General features: G+C 39.7%; 1 protein-coding gene and 1 long non-coding RNA gene across 4 annotated transcripts in view; one reads left to right on the forward strand and one right to left on the reverse strand.

Moving 5' to 3' along the window:
- The window catches only part of CALU (calumenin), a 38053-nt gene extending 22834 nt beyond the window's left edge, over positions 1-15219 (forward strand). For 2 of the 3 annotated variants that reach the window (XM_080666589.1, XM_080666590.1), the window contains 5 exons: positions 1259-1452; positions 5091-5257; positions 5963-6023; positions 11442-11641; positions 12858-15219. In XM_080666589.1, coding sequence (XP_080522715.1) covers positions 1259-1452; positions 5091-5257; positions 5963-6023; positions 11442-11641; positions 12858-12962 — 727 coding nt within the window. In that variant the 3' untranslated portion in view covers positions 12963-15219. Of the gene's footprint in view, positions 1-992; positions 1187-1258; positions 1453-5090; positions 5258-5962; positions 6024-11441; positions 11642-12857 lie in introns of all 3 variants that reach the window. The other variant, XM_080666588.1, reaches the window with a different exon arrangement.
- Positions 2799-16643, reverse strand: part of LOC308247453 — a 31942-nt gene continuing 18097 nt past the window's right edge. The window contains exons 2-3 of the long non-coding RNA XR_013960505.1: positions 10133-10188; positions 2799-3737 (exon numbers count right to left, since the gene is read on the reverse strand). This is a non-coding gene — a long non-coding RNA (uncharacterized lncRNA). The remainder of the gene's footprint in view (positions 3738-10132; positions 10189-16643) is intronic.

Genomic DNA, 16643 nt, shown 5'->3' on the forward strand with positions numbered 1-16643 from the left:
GACACAGGCAGGGGGGCCAGGGGACCCTGCAAGTCAGGCGTGGGTCCCAGCCCCTCCATGGGGTGCCTCCTCACACGGCGGGAGGCGGGGCGCCATGCATGATTTCAATTGTGCGCTGGGCCTCTAGTAGTATATAATAAGCTACTGGCCATTTTTTAAGAATAAGCTTGCTTCTGTCTTTGTGTACCTGTTTTGTTTTTCTTTTTAATAATTTTTTTTAAATATATTTTTATTGATTTCAGACAAGACGGGAGAGGGAGAGAGATAGAAACATCAATGATGACAGAGAATCATTGATCGGCTGCCTCTTGCATGCCCCACATTGGGGATCGAGCACGCAACCCAGGCATGTGCCCTGACCGGGAATCAAACCATGACCTACCGGTTCATAGGTCGACACTCAACCACTGAGCCATGCCACCCGGGCTTAAATAATTTTGATTGAGGTATAAGTGATCTCAGAACTATTTTTGATAGCGTTAATTTTTAACAAAAGTGTTATTTTTTTTTTTTAAGGAGCTGAATGTTTTAAAGCCTGGTTTAAAGTTTTGAATTTTTAGAAAACCATGCCAGTAGTTGTGATTATATACCAAGAAATTGTGATTCTCCTAAAAGCAATAAAAAATATTTGCATGTTGCTTGATAACAAAGTAAAGATGGGAATGGATATTCACTCCTGAATCCTGACCATCGTCTGAGACCTCTCTCTAAAGAGAGAGATGGGGTTTGCTTTTGGATCCAAGTGAACCAGCCATGGACTATGCTCGGCTTTATCCAGATGGCTCATTACAAACCAGTAACAGGTCACTTAAGAGAAAAATTTTCAGTTGCCTATTGGCAGTTTTGTTTTGAGGACAATTTTTATTTCCATGCTTTAATCTTGGGCAACAACATCTGTTGTCACAGCACACACCTGGCTAAATAAACCCAGAGCCTTGTGTCCTTCTAACCTCCTTTAAAAGGTTTTCTGGATTTCTCTGCATTTTCTACAGAAAGATTGTAAGTAAAATAGATGGCGACAAGGACGGGTTTGTCACTGTGGATGAACTCAAAGACTGGATTAAATTTGCACAAAAGCGCTGGATTTACGAGGATGTAGAGCGACAATGGAAGGGGCATGACCTCAATGAGGACGGCCTTGTTTCCTGGGAGGAATATAAAAATGCCACCTACGGCTACGTCTTAGGTAGGTCCCTACCACCTGGGGGAAAAGCCTTGTGGAGCTGGCACCTTGAAATGTAACTGTTTTGTCTTGTAGAATGATTGTAGATAAAATAGACGTGGATAAAGATGGGTTTGTGACGGAGGGGGAGCTGAAATCCTGGATTAAGCATGCCCAGAAGAAATACATATATGACAATGTTGAAAACCAATGGCAGGAGTTTGATATGAATCAAGACGGCTTAATCTCCTGGGATGAGTACAGGAACGTGACTTATGGCACTTACCTGGGTAAGGGGCAAGATGTCAGCCTGGCAGAGACCTTGGTCTTGAGTCAAAAAAACAAATGGGTCATGCAGTGCAGGAAAGGAAGAAACAGCTTACCTTCAATAGCTCAGTGCTGAGCTGATTTCCCTTTATTTTATTAATTTTAAATTGTATACTGTGTATCTTTTTAAATTTGTTTAATTTTTATTTTTAAAGGTCTAGAAGAGTCTTCTACATCTTTAGCATTTTAGATATACATGTACCATTTTTTTTCTGTCATCCCTCAGAGAAACCGTTTTTTAGATCTTGTTTAAAAGGCTGCATTGTTCCAACAATACAAAGCAAAAGGCTTTGATATTTCTCTTCACATGGTCACATTAAGGTGTTGGACCTGAAACTCAAACCAAATTAGATTCCTTTATAACGGTGAAAATAGGAGAAAAATTAGTCTTTCTTTAATAAAATAAGATCAACCACAGCTTTCCTTAATAAAATTTAACTATTTTAGTATGCCTGCTTACTGAAGTTTAGAAATAAAAAATTCCCATTTGTTTTCTCTGGCACATGAGTTTATCAGCCTGCTTTGCAAATGCTTCAAGGCAAATAAATGTGATTTTGATTGCTTTCTGATGATTTGGTAGCTTGTGTGCTTGTCCACCTGTTAGTAATTTTCTTTTACTTAATACATTTTTCTGCTACTGAATGCTAGGTGGTGATCTTACTGAGGTGATGATTTAGGGCAGTGGTCGGCAAACTCATTAGTCAACAGAGCCAAATATCAACAGTACAACTATTGAAATTTCCTGAGAGTCAAATTTTTTAAACTTAAACTTCTTCTAACACCACTTCTTCAAAATAGACTCACCCAGGCTGTGGTATTTTGTGGAAGAGCCACACTCAAGGGGCCAGAGAGCCGAATGTGGCTCGTGAGCCGCAGTTTGCCAACCACGGATTTAGGGTGTTTCTGTTAGTGAGATTCCCCTATTGTACATGGTTACAATTGAGACAGGAATGTATAAATGTTCCTTCTTGCATTTTTATCCCAGAAATTAGGCAAATTTCTGCATTAAAGCAGGTGTTTTCCACCTCTGACATTGAGTGTTTAATGGTCTGTTTCCCCCACTAGATAGCCAGCTGTCCGTGTTAATTACAGGACCCGCATGCATTTCTAGTGAAGAGATTTTTATTTCTGTGTTGGCTTGTTCTCATTCCTAAGACTAAAGTGGCAGCCTCTTTCCAAGCTTGATACTTAGCCAAGAACCAAACATAGATTTCACCCAATTAAGAACACGTGTATTAAAAAGTCAGGGCAGATGGAGAGGCGTTCGTGCTTTTTTTTTTTTTTTTTAATTTATTTATTTTATTTTTTTAATTGTTTGAAGTATTACAAATAGTAGTACATATGTCTCCTTTTTTTTTTTTCCTTCCCCATTGACCTTTCCCCGGCCTCCCCTTCCCCCCAGTACATCACTTTACCTGCCCCCTCCCCCCAGTGTTTTTTATCCATTGGTTATGCTTAAATGCATGCGTACAAGTCCTTCGGTTGATCTCTTACAGCCCCCCCCCCCATTCGTGCTTCTTTCTCTCTGGCTGGCACCCAACATGCTCCTGATTTATTAGGAGTTAATTATAAATACAAAACAAAGGGCAGGCTGTTGGTGATCTAAACAGAATGGTGTGTTAATAAATCTCAGCTCAGACCTAGGCACTCACTGGCTGCCCAGAATTAATCTTAAACTCTTTGTATGGTTATGTGCATAAAAATCTGTTGAGAGCTCTGTTAGTTCACGGGGCAAATGATTCGATGTAATGGGTATTTCTACTGACTGAGGCTGCATAAGCTGAAGCACTGGCTGGAGAAGCAATGTCTTTATAAGGCATCTTTTCCAGGAGGCAAGTGGGTGGGCAATACCCAGGGGATAATGAGTTGTCTTACAGAAGTGCTGAGGAGTGTTTTGTGAGTATGTTCTTGATTCAGTTTAGAGTTCAGGTACAAATCATCTTAGTTTTTAATTAAAAACTGTCGTAATGAATCTGCTTTCCACCAGAGGACCAGGAACACTATCTCTGCCACAAGTAAAATATGAAAAACAAAGGTCCACCATTCCTATAACAAAACTAGATTAAAGCTGTGTGCAGGCTGGTACTTAGGGCAGATAAAACACTCCGAGTGTGATGGTAGGCACATGAGTTTAGTCATTGAAAAAAAAAAAAAGAATGTCAAAAAAGAGAAAGTTTATGTCTTCCTTTTTCATCCTTATGTATGTGCATGTTTTCAGCCTTCTTGATTCCAAACACCATGTTTTACCCTATGGAGGAAAAGAGAAAGACTCTTAGCTGAGAATCTAGTCTTAATGTATAAGTTGTCTTCTGTTGTCTTTCTTGTTTATGTTACCTAGTGGTACTAAAACATTACTAAATGTTTAGTATAAGAGAAAAGTAATATTTTTCTTTAAGACTATTCATAGCTTTGAATATACACATATATGGTCCCCCAAACCTCACGATTCAATAAACTGTCCTGAGTTTTTTTGTTTTGTTTTGTTTTTTTAAATATATATTTTATTGATTTTTTACAGAGAGGAAGGGAGAGGGATAGAGAGTTAGAAACATCGATGAGAGAGAAACATTGATCAGCTGCCTCCTGCACACATCCCACTGGGGATGTGCCCGCAACCAAGGTACATGCCCTTGACTGGAATCAAACCTGGGACCTTTCAGTCCACAAGCCGACGCTCTATCCACTGAGCCAAACCGGTTAGGGCTGTCCTACTGAGTTTTGACACTCAACAAAGAATAAAGCTTCAAGCTGCTCTCCTCTCAAAATAGAGCAATAGTCTTTTTTTTTAACTGTGCTTAAAGTATGGATAGATTAAACTACAGTGTTAAAAGTTAGCAGTGTGATATTGTTAAAGGGGCCCCATGTGTCTTTTTATAAAACTAGTACATCTTTTTTATTTGGTCAGTATGTTACAGGAATAATCATTCCTTACATTTTAATGTAGTGTCTTACTTTCAAAGAGGTGGTGTTCTATTGCCTGAATCCAAGTGGCCTATAATGGGAAAGAAGACCTTTGATATCTAGCTTCTTAGTGGGAGCCTACTGTTTAATAAAAATAGCAATAGCTAACATTTATTGGAAGCCAACTATATGCCAGGTATTTATATTTATTTGCTCATTTAAACCTCAACAGTCCTATGGGGCAGGAACCATTATCATCTTCATTTTATAGATGAGTAGATTGAAGCACAGTTAGGTTACTTGCCCAAGGTCACACAGCTAGGAAGTGTGGATTCAAGTTTAGATTCAAACCCAGACTGTATGACTTTAGAATCATCACTGCACCTCAGATATAACTAGAAAACTCAAGTCCTCAAACAGTCTCAACCCCCAATAACTGAAGAATTATGTAATGGGTTATGTAGCCCAGGAGCCAGAGCTCCATGTTGAATGGCAAACATTTACATTTGATTTGGACCTGATTTTGAGGCCATTGATTACCAAAACTGAATGAATGTCTCCTCTGGTGCAATTGATCTGTGTAATCAAGAGGTATTTCTTCATTATTTGGTCTATCTTTCTTGGAAATTGATTCCCAGCCCACACATTTTCATATTTTTTGGAAGTCTTTTAAGATTTAACCTAAATTTTTGTTTTATAGATGACCCAGACCCTGATGATGGATTTAACTATAAACAGATGATGGTTAGAGATGAACGGAGGTTTAAAATGGCAGACAAGGATGGAGACCTCATTGCCACAAAGGAGGAATTCACAGCTTTCCTGCACCCTGAGGAATATGATTACATGAAAGATATAGTAGTACAGGTGGGTGACAGCAAAGATTCTCAACAGAAATGTGGTTTCTGTTTGCTGCTTATGCATCTTTCCCCTTTCCTCTGTGTTTGGAAGAATGACTTGCTATACAAGTGCTGGCCAGCTTGAGTCCAGGCTCTGTCACTGTGTTTCTATGATCATTTATCTTAGGTGCCTTAGCCTTTCTCTTTAGTATGACAGTACTTATCATCAGATAATTTATTTTGCCATTTCATTGCTGGTTTCATATTATAAGCATGAGAGAAAATCCTATTTTTTAAAATATCCCATGACCAGTAATCAGGTACTGAGTAATAACAATGATACTGAATATTTCTCACTGAAGGCAGTTACCAGTAAAACATAGGCTGTAGCTAAAGACATACTCAGTGATCACATCTCCTGTTAGTATGGCTTCTGCATGACTAGGACCAACAAATCATCATGGGGTTGGTGGATACTTCATTATTAAGCAGTGCCAGTGTTCCTTCAAGAAGACTCATAGTTCTTTTAGGTTGAAACATAAAACATTGATAATATTTTATCATTTTCCTGCGAGAAAAACAGCAATTTTTTCTGGTTTAACCATATCCACACATATACATATAAGCATAAACATACATGTATATGTGTCTGTTTATGAATGATGAATAATTGCCTAAACGAATTGACCCCTATACTAACTTTGATGTTCTTTTCCTAATCTCTCCTATCTAGGAAACAATGGAGGATATAGATAAGAATGCTGATGGTTTCATTGATCTAGAAGAATATATTGGTAAGTTTCTCTTAAGAGGCTGAGAAGCTTTGGAAGATATGTTCACCCATAGAGACAATTACCCCATTGGTCAACTTTTAGCACATTAAGCCAGACCAGTGTGAGGAATAGTGCGTGTGGTAAAGTATTTGTAACAGCACTGTCCACTCAAAATGTAAATGTGAGCCACATATGTAATTTTAACTTTTTCATAGCCATAGCAAAAGAAAATGAAAGTGCCCTGGCCCCTTTAGCTCGGTTGAGCATTGTCCCATGCACCGAGAGGCTGCTGGTTCAATTCCCGGTCGGGGCACATGCCCTTGTTGTGAACTCATCCCCAGGCAGGCGTGCAGGAGGCAGCCAATAAATGTTTCTCTCTTATCAATGTTTCTCTTTCCTTCTCCCTCCTCTGTCTCTGTCAAATCAGTAAAAACAGTCATGGCTGGTTTGGCTCAGTGGATAGAGCATCGGCCTGTGGACTGAAGCGTCCCAGGTTCAATTCCGGTCAAGGGCATATATCCAGGTTGTAGGCTCGGTCCCCAGTTTTGGGGGAGGGGGCGAGTGCAGGAGGCAGCCGGCCAATCAGTGATTCTCTCTCATCATTGATGTTTCTATTTCTCTCTCCCTTTCCCTTCCTTTCTGAAATCAATAAAAGTATATTTTAAGAAATAAAAGCATATTAAAAAAAATAAACAGATAAAATTAATTTCAATAATATTTTATGTAACCAAATATAATCTCAACATTATCATAAACTATTGAGGGTTTTTGTTTTTCATACTAAGTCTTTAAAAGTGTATTTCAGCCAAAACCGGTTTGGCTCAGTGGATAGAGCGTCAGCCTGCGGACTGAAGGGTCCCAGGTTCGATTCCGGTTAAGGGCATGTAGCTTGGTTGCGGGCACATCCCCAGTGGGAGGTGTGCAGGAGGCAGCTGATCGATGTTTCTCTCTCATCGATGTTTCTGACTATCTATCACTCTTCCTTCCTCTCTGTAAAAAATCAATAAAAATATATTTTAAAAAAAAAAAGTGTATTTCACACAGCACATCTCAATTAGGACCAGCCACATTTCAAGTCCTCGATAGTCACATGTAGCCAGTGGCTACCATATAGGCCAGCACTGATATAGTACATCCCAGATGCCCTGTGGAAGTGACAATGAAGAGTTGAGGGAACCTAGACTGGCATAAGGAAACCCAGGAGAAGAAGATAGGGAATAGAATAAAAGAGACAGGTGGATGAATAAGGGGCCAGGATTGTTGGTTCCTCTTTAGAGCCTTTTGTTTTCATTGTGTTCAATTTAGATTTTCCATTTAGGTTCTCTTCTGTTTGTTTTTTATAATTTCTCCTTTCTGCCATTTTTTCTTATAGTTGTCTGTTTTAAAAGGGTTTTTTTGGTTGGTTGAGTTTTGTTTGTTTTTTGAGTTTTTGATGCTACACATGTACTTCAAGACTAATTTCTCCAAAGTAAAGCTGTTTTTATTATCCTCAGAATAATTTCTCAATTTCCCCATTGCCTTAAAAAAGGAGCCGCCTCTCTTGAGCAAATTGTTTCCCAATTACTATGATGGAAATTAAGATTAGTAAAGGAGAAGAGATGAAAGATAATTACAAATATCTGTTACAAATGTCATTCCATTTTGAAAGATACTAGGTAATTTTATATTTCACATTCTTATATATATTCATAGTAACTTAATTTAGTGCACCGCAGGTTTTGTTTCATATGCCAGTATTTCTTTAGTTCTCTAATCTTTATTTTAAGCATGAAAGGGAGATTTAAACCCTACCTCTATCACCTGTCACTTAAACAGCATTGAACAATCATTTCTTTACTCAGATTTTGTCTAATTATACCTGCTACTATATTTTCTAGAGTTATCAGTTGAATTACTCCTTGAAAATATACCACTTTTTTTTTTCCCAAGATTCAGTGATGTACTTTGAGTTTTTTTAGAGAAAGACGAATAAGCAATGGAACCTGGGACATTTTTTGAAAGTGATTTTTTTTCTTAGGGGAGTTCATCAGCACAGTGGAAATAAATGCCTGTGTGCATTTACTGAGCCCATTTCAAAGTTGATGTTTTCTACTGTTAATATTTTATCTTTTTTTTTTTTTTTAATATATTTTATTGATATTTTACAGAGAGGAAGGGAGAGGGATAGAGAGTTAGAAACATCGATGAGAGAGAAACATCGATCAGCTGCCTCCTGCACACCTCCCACTGAGGATGTGCCCGCAACCAACGTACATGCCCTTGACCGGAATCGAACCCGGGACCTTTCAGTCCGCAGGCTGACGCTCTATCCCCTGAGCCAAACCGGTTTCAGCAATATTTTATCTTTTTATTCTTGGCTTTTGCCATCTTATCAACATTGCTAAAACTGAGGGACTCGTTTGAACCTCCTGATAAGACGAATTACGTTTTATAACTGTTAATACCATCATTTATCATGCAATTAGCCAAATGAGATATTTTTGTCTCCCTCCCTATCATATAGATTCACAGGACAAAGGAATTGTGTCCTGAAACTACTGCCTTATTGACTATGTATATGCTCCTTTTTTTTGCACATTATCAACTAATGCTAACACTTTTACACCCAGGTAATGGGCTTTGTAAAGTCGAAAGTCTCCCAATATCTTCCAGTTTCTAGGGATGTGCTGTCCTGCTGAGAGAGATCCTAAAGAAACAAATGGTCTTTGACTCTTACATTTATCATTAATAAAAAGTCTTCAGTTATATTGTTTAATTTTTTTATTCTTTAAATTTATAACAGAGTATTGCAAACATACACAAAATTAGATAGAATAATATAATGAATCCCCATGAACCTAAGCCCAGGAGCCATCAGCCCATGGCTAATCCTTTCAAATCTATATCCACTTCTTTATCATTTTGAAGTAAATCCCAATCATCATTTCATTGGTAAACATTTAGTTATGTATCTCTTCAAAATACATGTGTGTCCCTAAAAACTTTTAAGGCATAATCTCAAAAAATTAGTACTTCCTTAATATCGTATAGATTGGATCCTTTTTTAATAAAAAATTAAATAGTGTTATTCATATCTCTACTCATATAGATTTAAAATGCGTTTACATTACGTTGTATATTCTAGCTTCTATTAATATGTCTTTTAAGCCACATTTATTCACTCTCTAATTCAAAACTTCGCAATCTGTATACTGTGAAAAGTGCCTTTGATCCTCAGGACAGCTAGGGCAGGGCGCTAGCCCAGTGGGTCATACAAATATTACATTTTCTGAATATGCTATATCATGGGGGCAGGGGGGGGTGGTAGATTGGCAAGTCCTGCTCTGAGGAACTTCTTGTGTTAAGGTAGAACGAGTAGTTCTACTCTTAACCTTGCTCAAATTCACAAAAATGACTGCACCAAGTGTCAAAAATAATGTAATTTAGTAATGAGCTTAATGTCCTCTATTCAAGGGAAAACAATCCATATTTTGGGCTAGCACAGTGCCTCACAAGCGGTGGAGCAGTCTTCCTGAGGGATTTAGGACAAGAGCGAGGTTTATAGAGCATTGGAAGAGGCAACACCGAAAGGACAGGATTGATAGGTCAGGGATTTCCTTATACCGCTAGAGGTCCTGTTTTTGAGAGTCAGTCAGGTAAGCTGAATTGGAGATTGTGATTGATGTAGGTTAAGTTTCCATGGCAATGCGGCATTTCCCGTAAGTATAGGCTGACTTAGGTTTAGATTTGTGTCATGGGCTGGGCTACTGGGCAGCCTTCATTTTGTGGGTCCCAACATACAAATTACCAGTATCACACTTGAATAACTGCCTTTGCTTAGAAGTACTATAAACTATTTAAACTTCTACTTGGCCGATACCGGTTTGGCTCAGTGGATAGAGCGTCAGCCTGCGGACTGAAGGGTCCCGGGTTCGATTCCGGTCAAGGGCATGTACCTTGGTTGCGGGCACATCCCCAGTGGGGAGTGTGCAGGAGGCAGCTGATCGATGTCTCTCTCTCATCGATGTTTCTAGCTCTCTGTCCCTCTCCCTTCCTCTCTGTAAAATATCAATAAAATTTATAAAAAAAACAAAAAAACAAAAAAAAACTTCTACTTGGTGTGTTCCCATTCCTAATTGAAGTGTACCTACCTTATTTAGGTGTCACATGACTCAGGAGTCTTCAGACTTTTTCACTCTTGTGATTCCTAAAAGAATTTTGACAAACAGTGTTCCCTTATACATTTTAAAATTGGCATCTAAAATATTTAAATAGAAGCTTAAACAGTTGTATAGAAAAATCTCTGTGTAAATATTGACATTTTGAAGTTAATACTGTAGCCACTTTGTACCCACCAAATTCATATAAATAATTTAAACAAAGCAACTTTAAAAAGTAATTCAGAGATTCAAATTTGAATTGGGTATTATAACAAAAAGTTGTTTTTGTAAAATGTGATGAAGGCATTTTGGCTCTATAGGAAAATGCCCATTATTTTAGAGGTAGATTCTAAAATATACTTAGTAATTGGTTGGAGACAGTTTTGGCTTTTAATATACACTTCTGAGAATTTAGAACAGTACTTTTCTAAAACCAATGGTCAGGTTTAATTAGTTACCTTGAGTAAAATGGGATGTAGAAAACAACTGTCTTATAAAAGTTAGTCTTTATATTTCTTGATGCTAATCATCTCCCTTTATGCTTTATTTATTTACATATTTATTTATTATTTTTAATCCTCACCCGAGAATATTTTTCCATTGATTTCTTAGAGTAGAAGAGAGAGGGAAAGACAGAGAAATATCGATGTGAGAGAAACACATTGATTGGTTGCCTCCTGCATGCTCCCTGACCACGGCCCAGACTGGGAGGATCCTGCAACCGAAGTACATGCCCTTGACCAGAATTGAACCCAGGACCCTTCAATCCACATGCCGACGCTCTATCCACTGAGCCAAACCAGCTAAGGCTATTTGTGCCTTTTTTTTTTTTTAATATATGTTTTTATTGCTTTCAGGGAGGAAGGGAGAAGAGGAAGAGAGAGAGAGAGAAACATCAGCACAGTGGAAATAAATGCCTGTGTGCATTTACTGAGTCCATTTCCCCACTGGGGAATTGAGCCAGCATCCCAGGCATGTGCCTTGACAGGGAATGGAACCGTGAACTGGTTCATAGGTCAGTGCTCAACCACTGACCCATACCGGCTAGGCAATGTTTTTTTGTTTATTTTGTTTTTAAGATAAGGACTCTCTTTGCTTTCATATCACTCAAAAGCAATAGCTGGAAATATTTTTGTTGCAAGGTCAATTAAGATTCAGGAAAATACCTTGTTTTCTAAGTTCTCTAAAATACTGCTGTTAGCTTCCAATTAGATGAGGAAGGACAGGTAGACCACATTAGCATGGAGCAGTCGTGGGAAAAAGGCAAACCCATATTTTCTATGTATGTCTGTGCACATAGGTGACATGTACAGCCATGATGGAAATGCTGATGAACCAGAATGGGTAAAGACAGAGAGAGAACAATTTGTTGAGTTTCGAGATAAGAACCGAGATGGGAAGATGGACAAGGAAGAGACCAAAGACTGGATTCTCCCTTCAGACTATGATCATGCAGAAGCAGAAGCCAGGCACCTAGTCTATGAGTCAGACCAAAATAAGGTAAGTCTGGCCAGGCCCCAACAATCTAGCAGTGATGGAAGTCTATTTATAGGAGATTGCCTAAAAAAATCCCGATTAAGGTACATAAAGCATTTGCAGTCTTAATTAATCTAAGTCTGCGACCAACCTAAAGTTGGTAATTAAAAGCTTACAGGGCAGCACTAGCTATCTGATCTCATTTTAGAAATCCCTTTGCCCGTTGTACATAGCATTGGAGGCATTTAGGCTTCAGAAGAGAACCTCCTTGTATATACTATGCCCAGCATGTATCATCTGTTCCCTTTGGGTCCCCAGGAAATTTTCTTTTTTACTTGGTTCTTTTACCAATTACAGGTTCATTTTGCCTACTCAAAGCTGGTTATTCCCTTAAATCAAATATGCTTTTTAGAATTAAGTCCTTAGTGGTAGGTTGTAAGTCAACTTTTTCTGGAGCCTTTAATATTGTCCTTAATTATCTGAGGTATTTGGTTCATTAAAAGAGTGGTGTTACTTATCTAAATTTAGGGATTTTTGGTATCTGAGCATTCTTTTTATCTAGGCTAATCTTCAGTTTCAAAAGCAGTTTCTTGTCATGAAGCCTTTTTAAGGGTCAATCTGTTTTGAGGTCTTAGTCACTTCAGTAGCTAGGTGCTGTGTCCTGTGAGGTTTGTAAGAAAAAGGAACTCATGCAATCATCCCTTGGGAATGTGGCCTAGATTATTTTTGAGATGGTATCTGAGCCTTCATTTGGGGTTGTGTCTGGAATCGGATTGGTAGCTGGAACATAATGGAGGTGAGGACTCTGCTTGATATTTGCAGACTTTGTTGTTCCTGTTAGGCAGTGACTTGATTCATTTTGAAGTATTTCACCCAGTTCTTCTTTACTGTCTACCCTTATCTATGAGGTGTCCACCTTTTGTTCCAAAGGGGGGCATTCTCTCCTAAAGAAACCTGTATCTCTAGCGTTGAGTTATTGAGCTATATTATTTCTAGCCTTCCACTTTTAACTTTCTTGATAAGAAAAAGGTATTAATTGCTTGTGTGTGTGTGTGTGTGTGTGTGTGTGTGTGTGTGTGTGTGTGTGTGCAGGCCAGGGGTGGAGGGTATAGTTCACATATCATTTACTGGGAATTAGAATCTTAAATCTTGCCAAACCACTATTGATTCTTCTATAGTAGTGTTTCTAAATTTGGGATGGGAAATATATTTGCCTCAATTCACTGTTCTCTAATTTCAGGATGGCAAGCTTACCAAGGAGGAGATTGTTGACAAGTATGATTTATTTGTGGGCAGCCAGGCCACAGATTTTGGTGAGGCCTTAGTACGACATGATGAGTTCTGAGCTGCAGACAGAGGAACCCACGTTTCTTCAAAAAATAATTTATTTTTACAGCTTCTGGTTTCACATGAAATTGTTTGCGCTACTGAGACTGTTATTACAAACTTTTTAAGACGTGAAAAAAACATAACGAAAACCATCCCGTCCCCATTCCTTCTCCTCTCTGAGGGACAGGAGGAAAACTGTGCTTCTGAGGAACAACTAATTAGTACACTTGTGTTTATAGATTTACACTTTGTATTATGTATAACATGGTGTTTTATTTTTGTATTTGTTCTTTGATTGGGAGTATGACATGCAGGATTAAGATCCTCAGCTCATAGGCAAAAATTAGCCCTTCACTCTTTCTCAACTCTTACCATGTAATTTTTATAATTCTGACTTAACTAATTTTCAAAGCCTGAGATCATTAAGAAATGTTTGGAAGAGAGGAAAAAGAAAAAATATACCCCACTCTATATTTAGAAAGATGATAATTTTGCCTATTGAAAAGTATATTTCATCAGTAATAGGGGCCATATATTTTATTCAGTTGCTACAGGTCCAGCAACTGATTGTGGCATTATCTGGGCAAGGACAGATCCCTGTGCTGTAAGAAAACTTGGGTCAACTTGATTTTATTCATCCTTTTTTTTTTTCTTCCCTGTATGACTAGCTCTTTGCTAATTTTGTCAAGCACAGCTGTGGTAGGAAGAGTTAGGGCCAGTGTCCTGAAAATCAAGTACTGAATGTGATCTTTTTACAGAGCTATACATAGAAACAACTGGAAAACTAAAGGACAAATACAAGTGTTTTCAGGGCACACGATTTTGTCTGTGTGTGCATCTGTTGAAGTGCTCAAGACTGTCTTGCCTATTGAATCACTGTAAGTGCCCCATTTGGCTCCTATTTCCCCAGATGTTCCCAGGAGTTAATTTTGCTTTCACTGCAGTTAAAATGTGCTGCTTTCCAATCATGTCATTGAAAGTGCCTTTAACAAGAGAAATGATCACTGAATGAGGACTTTCTTAAGAAACCCTAAGATAAAGAGAAGATTGTTTGGACCATCTTATATGAAAGCTTAGAGGCCCCCCAATGTAGTGGGGATTTTTTTTTTTTCTTCTCTTTCAGACAGTGGTTAAATAGCAGTATTAGTGTTGCAGTGTTTTTATTTTGTGGGCCGGTTTCTAAAAACCACATGCTGCTGAATTTACCAGGGATCCTCATACCTCAGAATGCTAACCACTTACTACCAGGCCGTGTCTGTGTCAACTAGAGAGCTTGAGTCAGACTCGAAGCTGAGAGGCCTGCAGAGAGGGCTCTTGGTTTGAGGACCGTTGCTTACCCTTCCTGCCTCTGACCGATCACTCCCTATTCCCCACCACCCCCTGCCAAACGAAAAGCTTATCTTGGATCAACAGATTGCCAGTCCTTATCAGAGAGACCTTGTAGAAAGAGCTGAAGAAACCGGCCCCTGTTCCCAACTCACTCTATCCCTGTTTTACATAACACAAACTGTCTTTTTGGTCCCTTCTTACTGATGGACCTCTTTTGAGAGAATTTATTGTATTACAAGTTTTTAGCCCTCAGGTTACTAAGATAAATATATATATCTAACCTTTATTATTTCATATATCTTTCTGGATAATATTTGGGTGGTGCTGGGTGATTATTATAACCTGAACTTAGGTGTATCCTTTGGTCTTCCATGATCATGTTGAGGTGGGCTACTTGGCCTGGCGAAAAGCCAGATATCATGTAACTTCACCCCAGCCTTTGCATTGAGCTCTTGAGAGTGGATATACTCTTTTAAGTTTAATCCCCATATAAGGGGCATGGAAATTCTCTGCCTTCCAGATTCCCCATTTTTATTGTTAAGACCAGAGATAACTAATAATGCCACCAACCCTGGCTTCATTAGAGCACATCAGGACTGGCAGGAGAGCCTCGCAGCTCACAGGGCAGAGAACCCAGGCCTTATGTTACAATCACACTTAGAAAGCAAACCTTCATCTGCTGAGACAGCAACTGCTGGGTGCTCAGCAGCAAGCATTGTACTCAAATCTCGAATGATCCCCCTGGATTATTTTTTTGGTTTAAATCAAGCCTGGGGCTGGTGGACAGTAGCTGCACACCCATATTGTGTGTCCTGTGAGTGCTAGCTCTCTTGAATTTGGATGTTGGTTATTTTTTATAGAGTGTAAACCAAGTTTTATATTCTATAATGCAAACAGGTACCTATCTGTTTCTAAATAAAACTGTTTACATTCATTGTGGAATATGTGTGGCCTTTATTTGCTTAAGAAATAGAATGCTTGCTCAGAATTATGAGTGCTCTAAAATGTCAGAAAAGGAGCTCTCCTGGAAGGTTTATGTACCCTCCTCAACCAAAGAAGTCACTGCCTTCTTCCCAATTGGCTACTCTTTTCTTCCTGTTCCTGAAATCTGGCGTCCTCGCTGCAGTTGTAATCCTTCTCTCTTCCCTTAGGCCGTATAACAGCTCAATACATAGGTATCTGACTCCAAACAAGCCACTCCTGAATGTACACACAACATTTATCTTGATTTTTATTTCAAAAATAATCTTTTTCAAAGAGGAAGTATCTTAGCTAATAAAAGAGTAATATGCAAATTAACCATCACTCTGTCACGCCCACCAGCCAATCAGGAGTAAATATGCAAATAAACCCAACAAGATGGCTACGGCCACAGAGCTGGAGGGAGGTTTGGGTTTCCCCAGCAGTGGAGGAAGCCAAGCTTTCTGCCTGCCCTTGCCAGCCTAGGCCTCCGCTCCAGGCTACAAAGTTTCAATTGTAGAAGATAAACTCCAGATACCAGGGCCTCCGCTTGGGTCGCCAGGGGGCATGGCTGGCCTGCAAACCACCACAGGCCCCTCGCCCAGTCCGCCCCAAGCCCCAAGGGAATCCCCACCCTGATCCGGGACACCCTTCAGGGCAAACCAGCTGGCCCCCACCCAAGCACCAGGCCTCTACCCTATCTAATAAAAGTAATATGCAGATTGACCATCACTCCAACACACAAGATGGCTGCCCCCATGTGGACACAAAATGGCCAGCAAGGGAGGGCAGTTGGGAGGGACCAGGCCTGCAGGGGAGGGCAGTTAGGGGCGACCAGGCCTGCAGGGGAGGGCAGTTAGGGGCAAACAGGCCTGCAGGGGAGGGCAGTTAGGGGTGACCAGGCCTGCAGGGGAGGGCAGTTAGGGGTGACCAGGTTCTGTAGGGGAGGGCAGTTGGGGGCAAACAGGCTGGCAGGGGAGCAGTTAGGCATCAATCAGGCTGGCAGGGGAGTGGTTAGGGGGTGATCAGGCTGGCAGGCAGAAGTGGTTAGGGGCAATCAGGAAGGCAGGCAAGCGAGCAGTTGGGAGCCAGCAGTCCTGGATTGTGAGAGGGATGTCCGACTGCCCGTTTAAGCCCGATCCCACTGGGTCCCAGACTGGAGAGGGTGCAGGCTGGGCTGAGGGACACCCCCGCCCCGTGCACGAATTTTGTGCCCTAGGTCTCTAGTAAAATATAAGGTAAAACAGTTTTTTGAACATTTTGGTGTGGTTTATAAATGATACCAAGATGTGCAATTTTATTTTGAGAACATAAAGTGAATTAAACTGTTAACTTTAGTAAAATACTTCTTAAGATAGATATATAGGTTTAGCCAAATAGGTGGGGAGGGGGAAAGGAAACACGAGTA

Source organism: Plecotus auritus (assembly GCF_963455305.1).
Source record: "Plecotus auritus genome assembly, chromosome: 4".
NCBI classification, from domain to species: Eukaryota; Metazoa; Chordata; class Mammalia; order Chiroptera; family Vespertilionidae; genus Plecotus; species Plecotus auritus.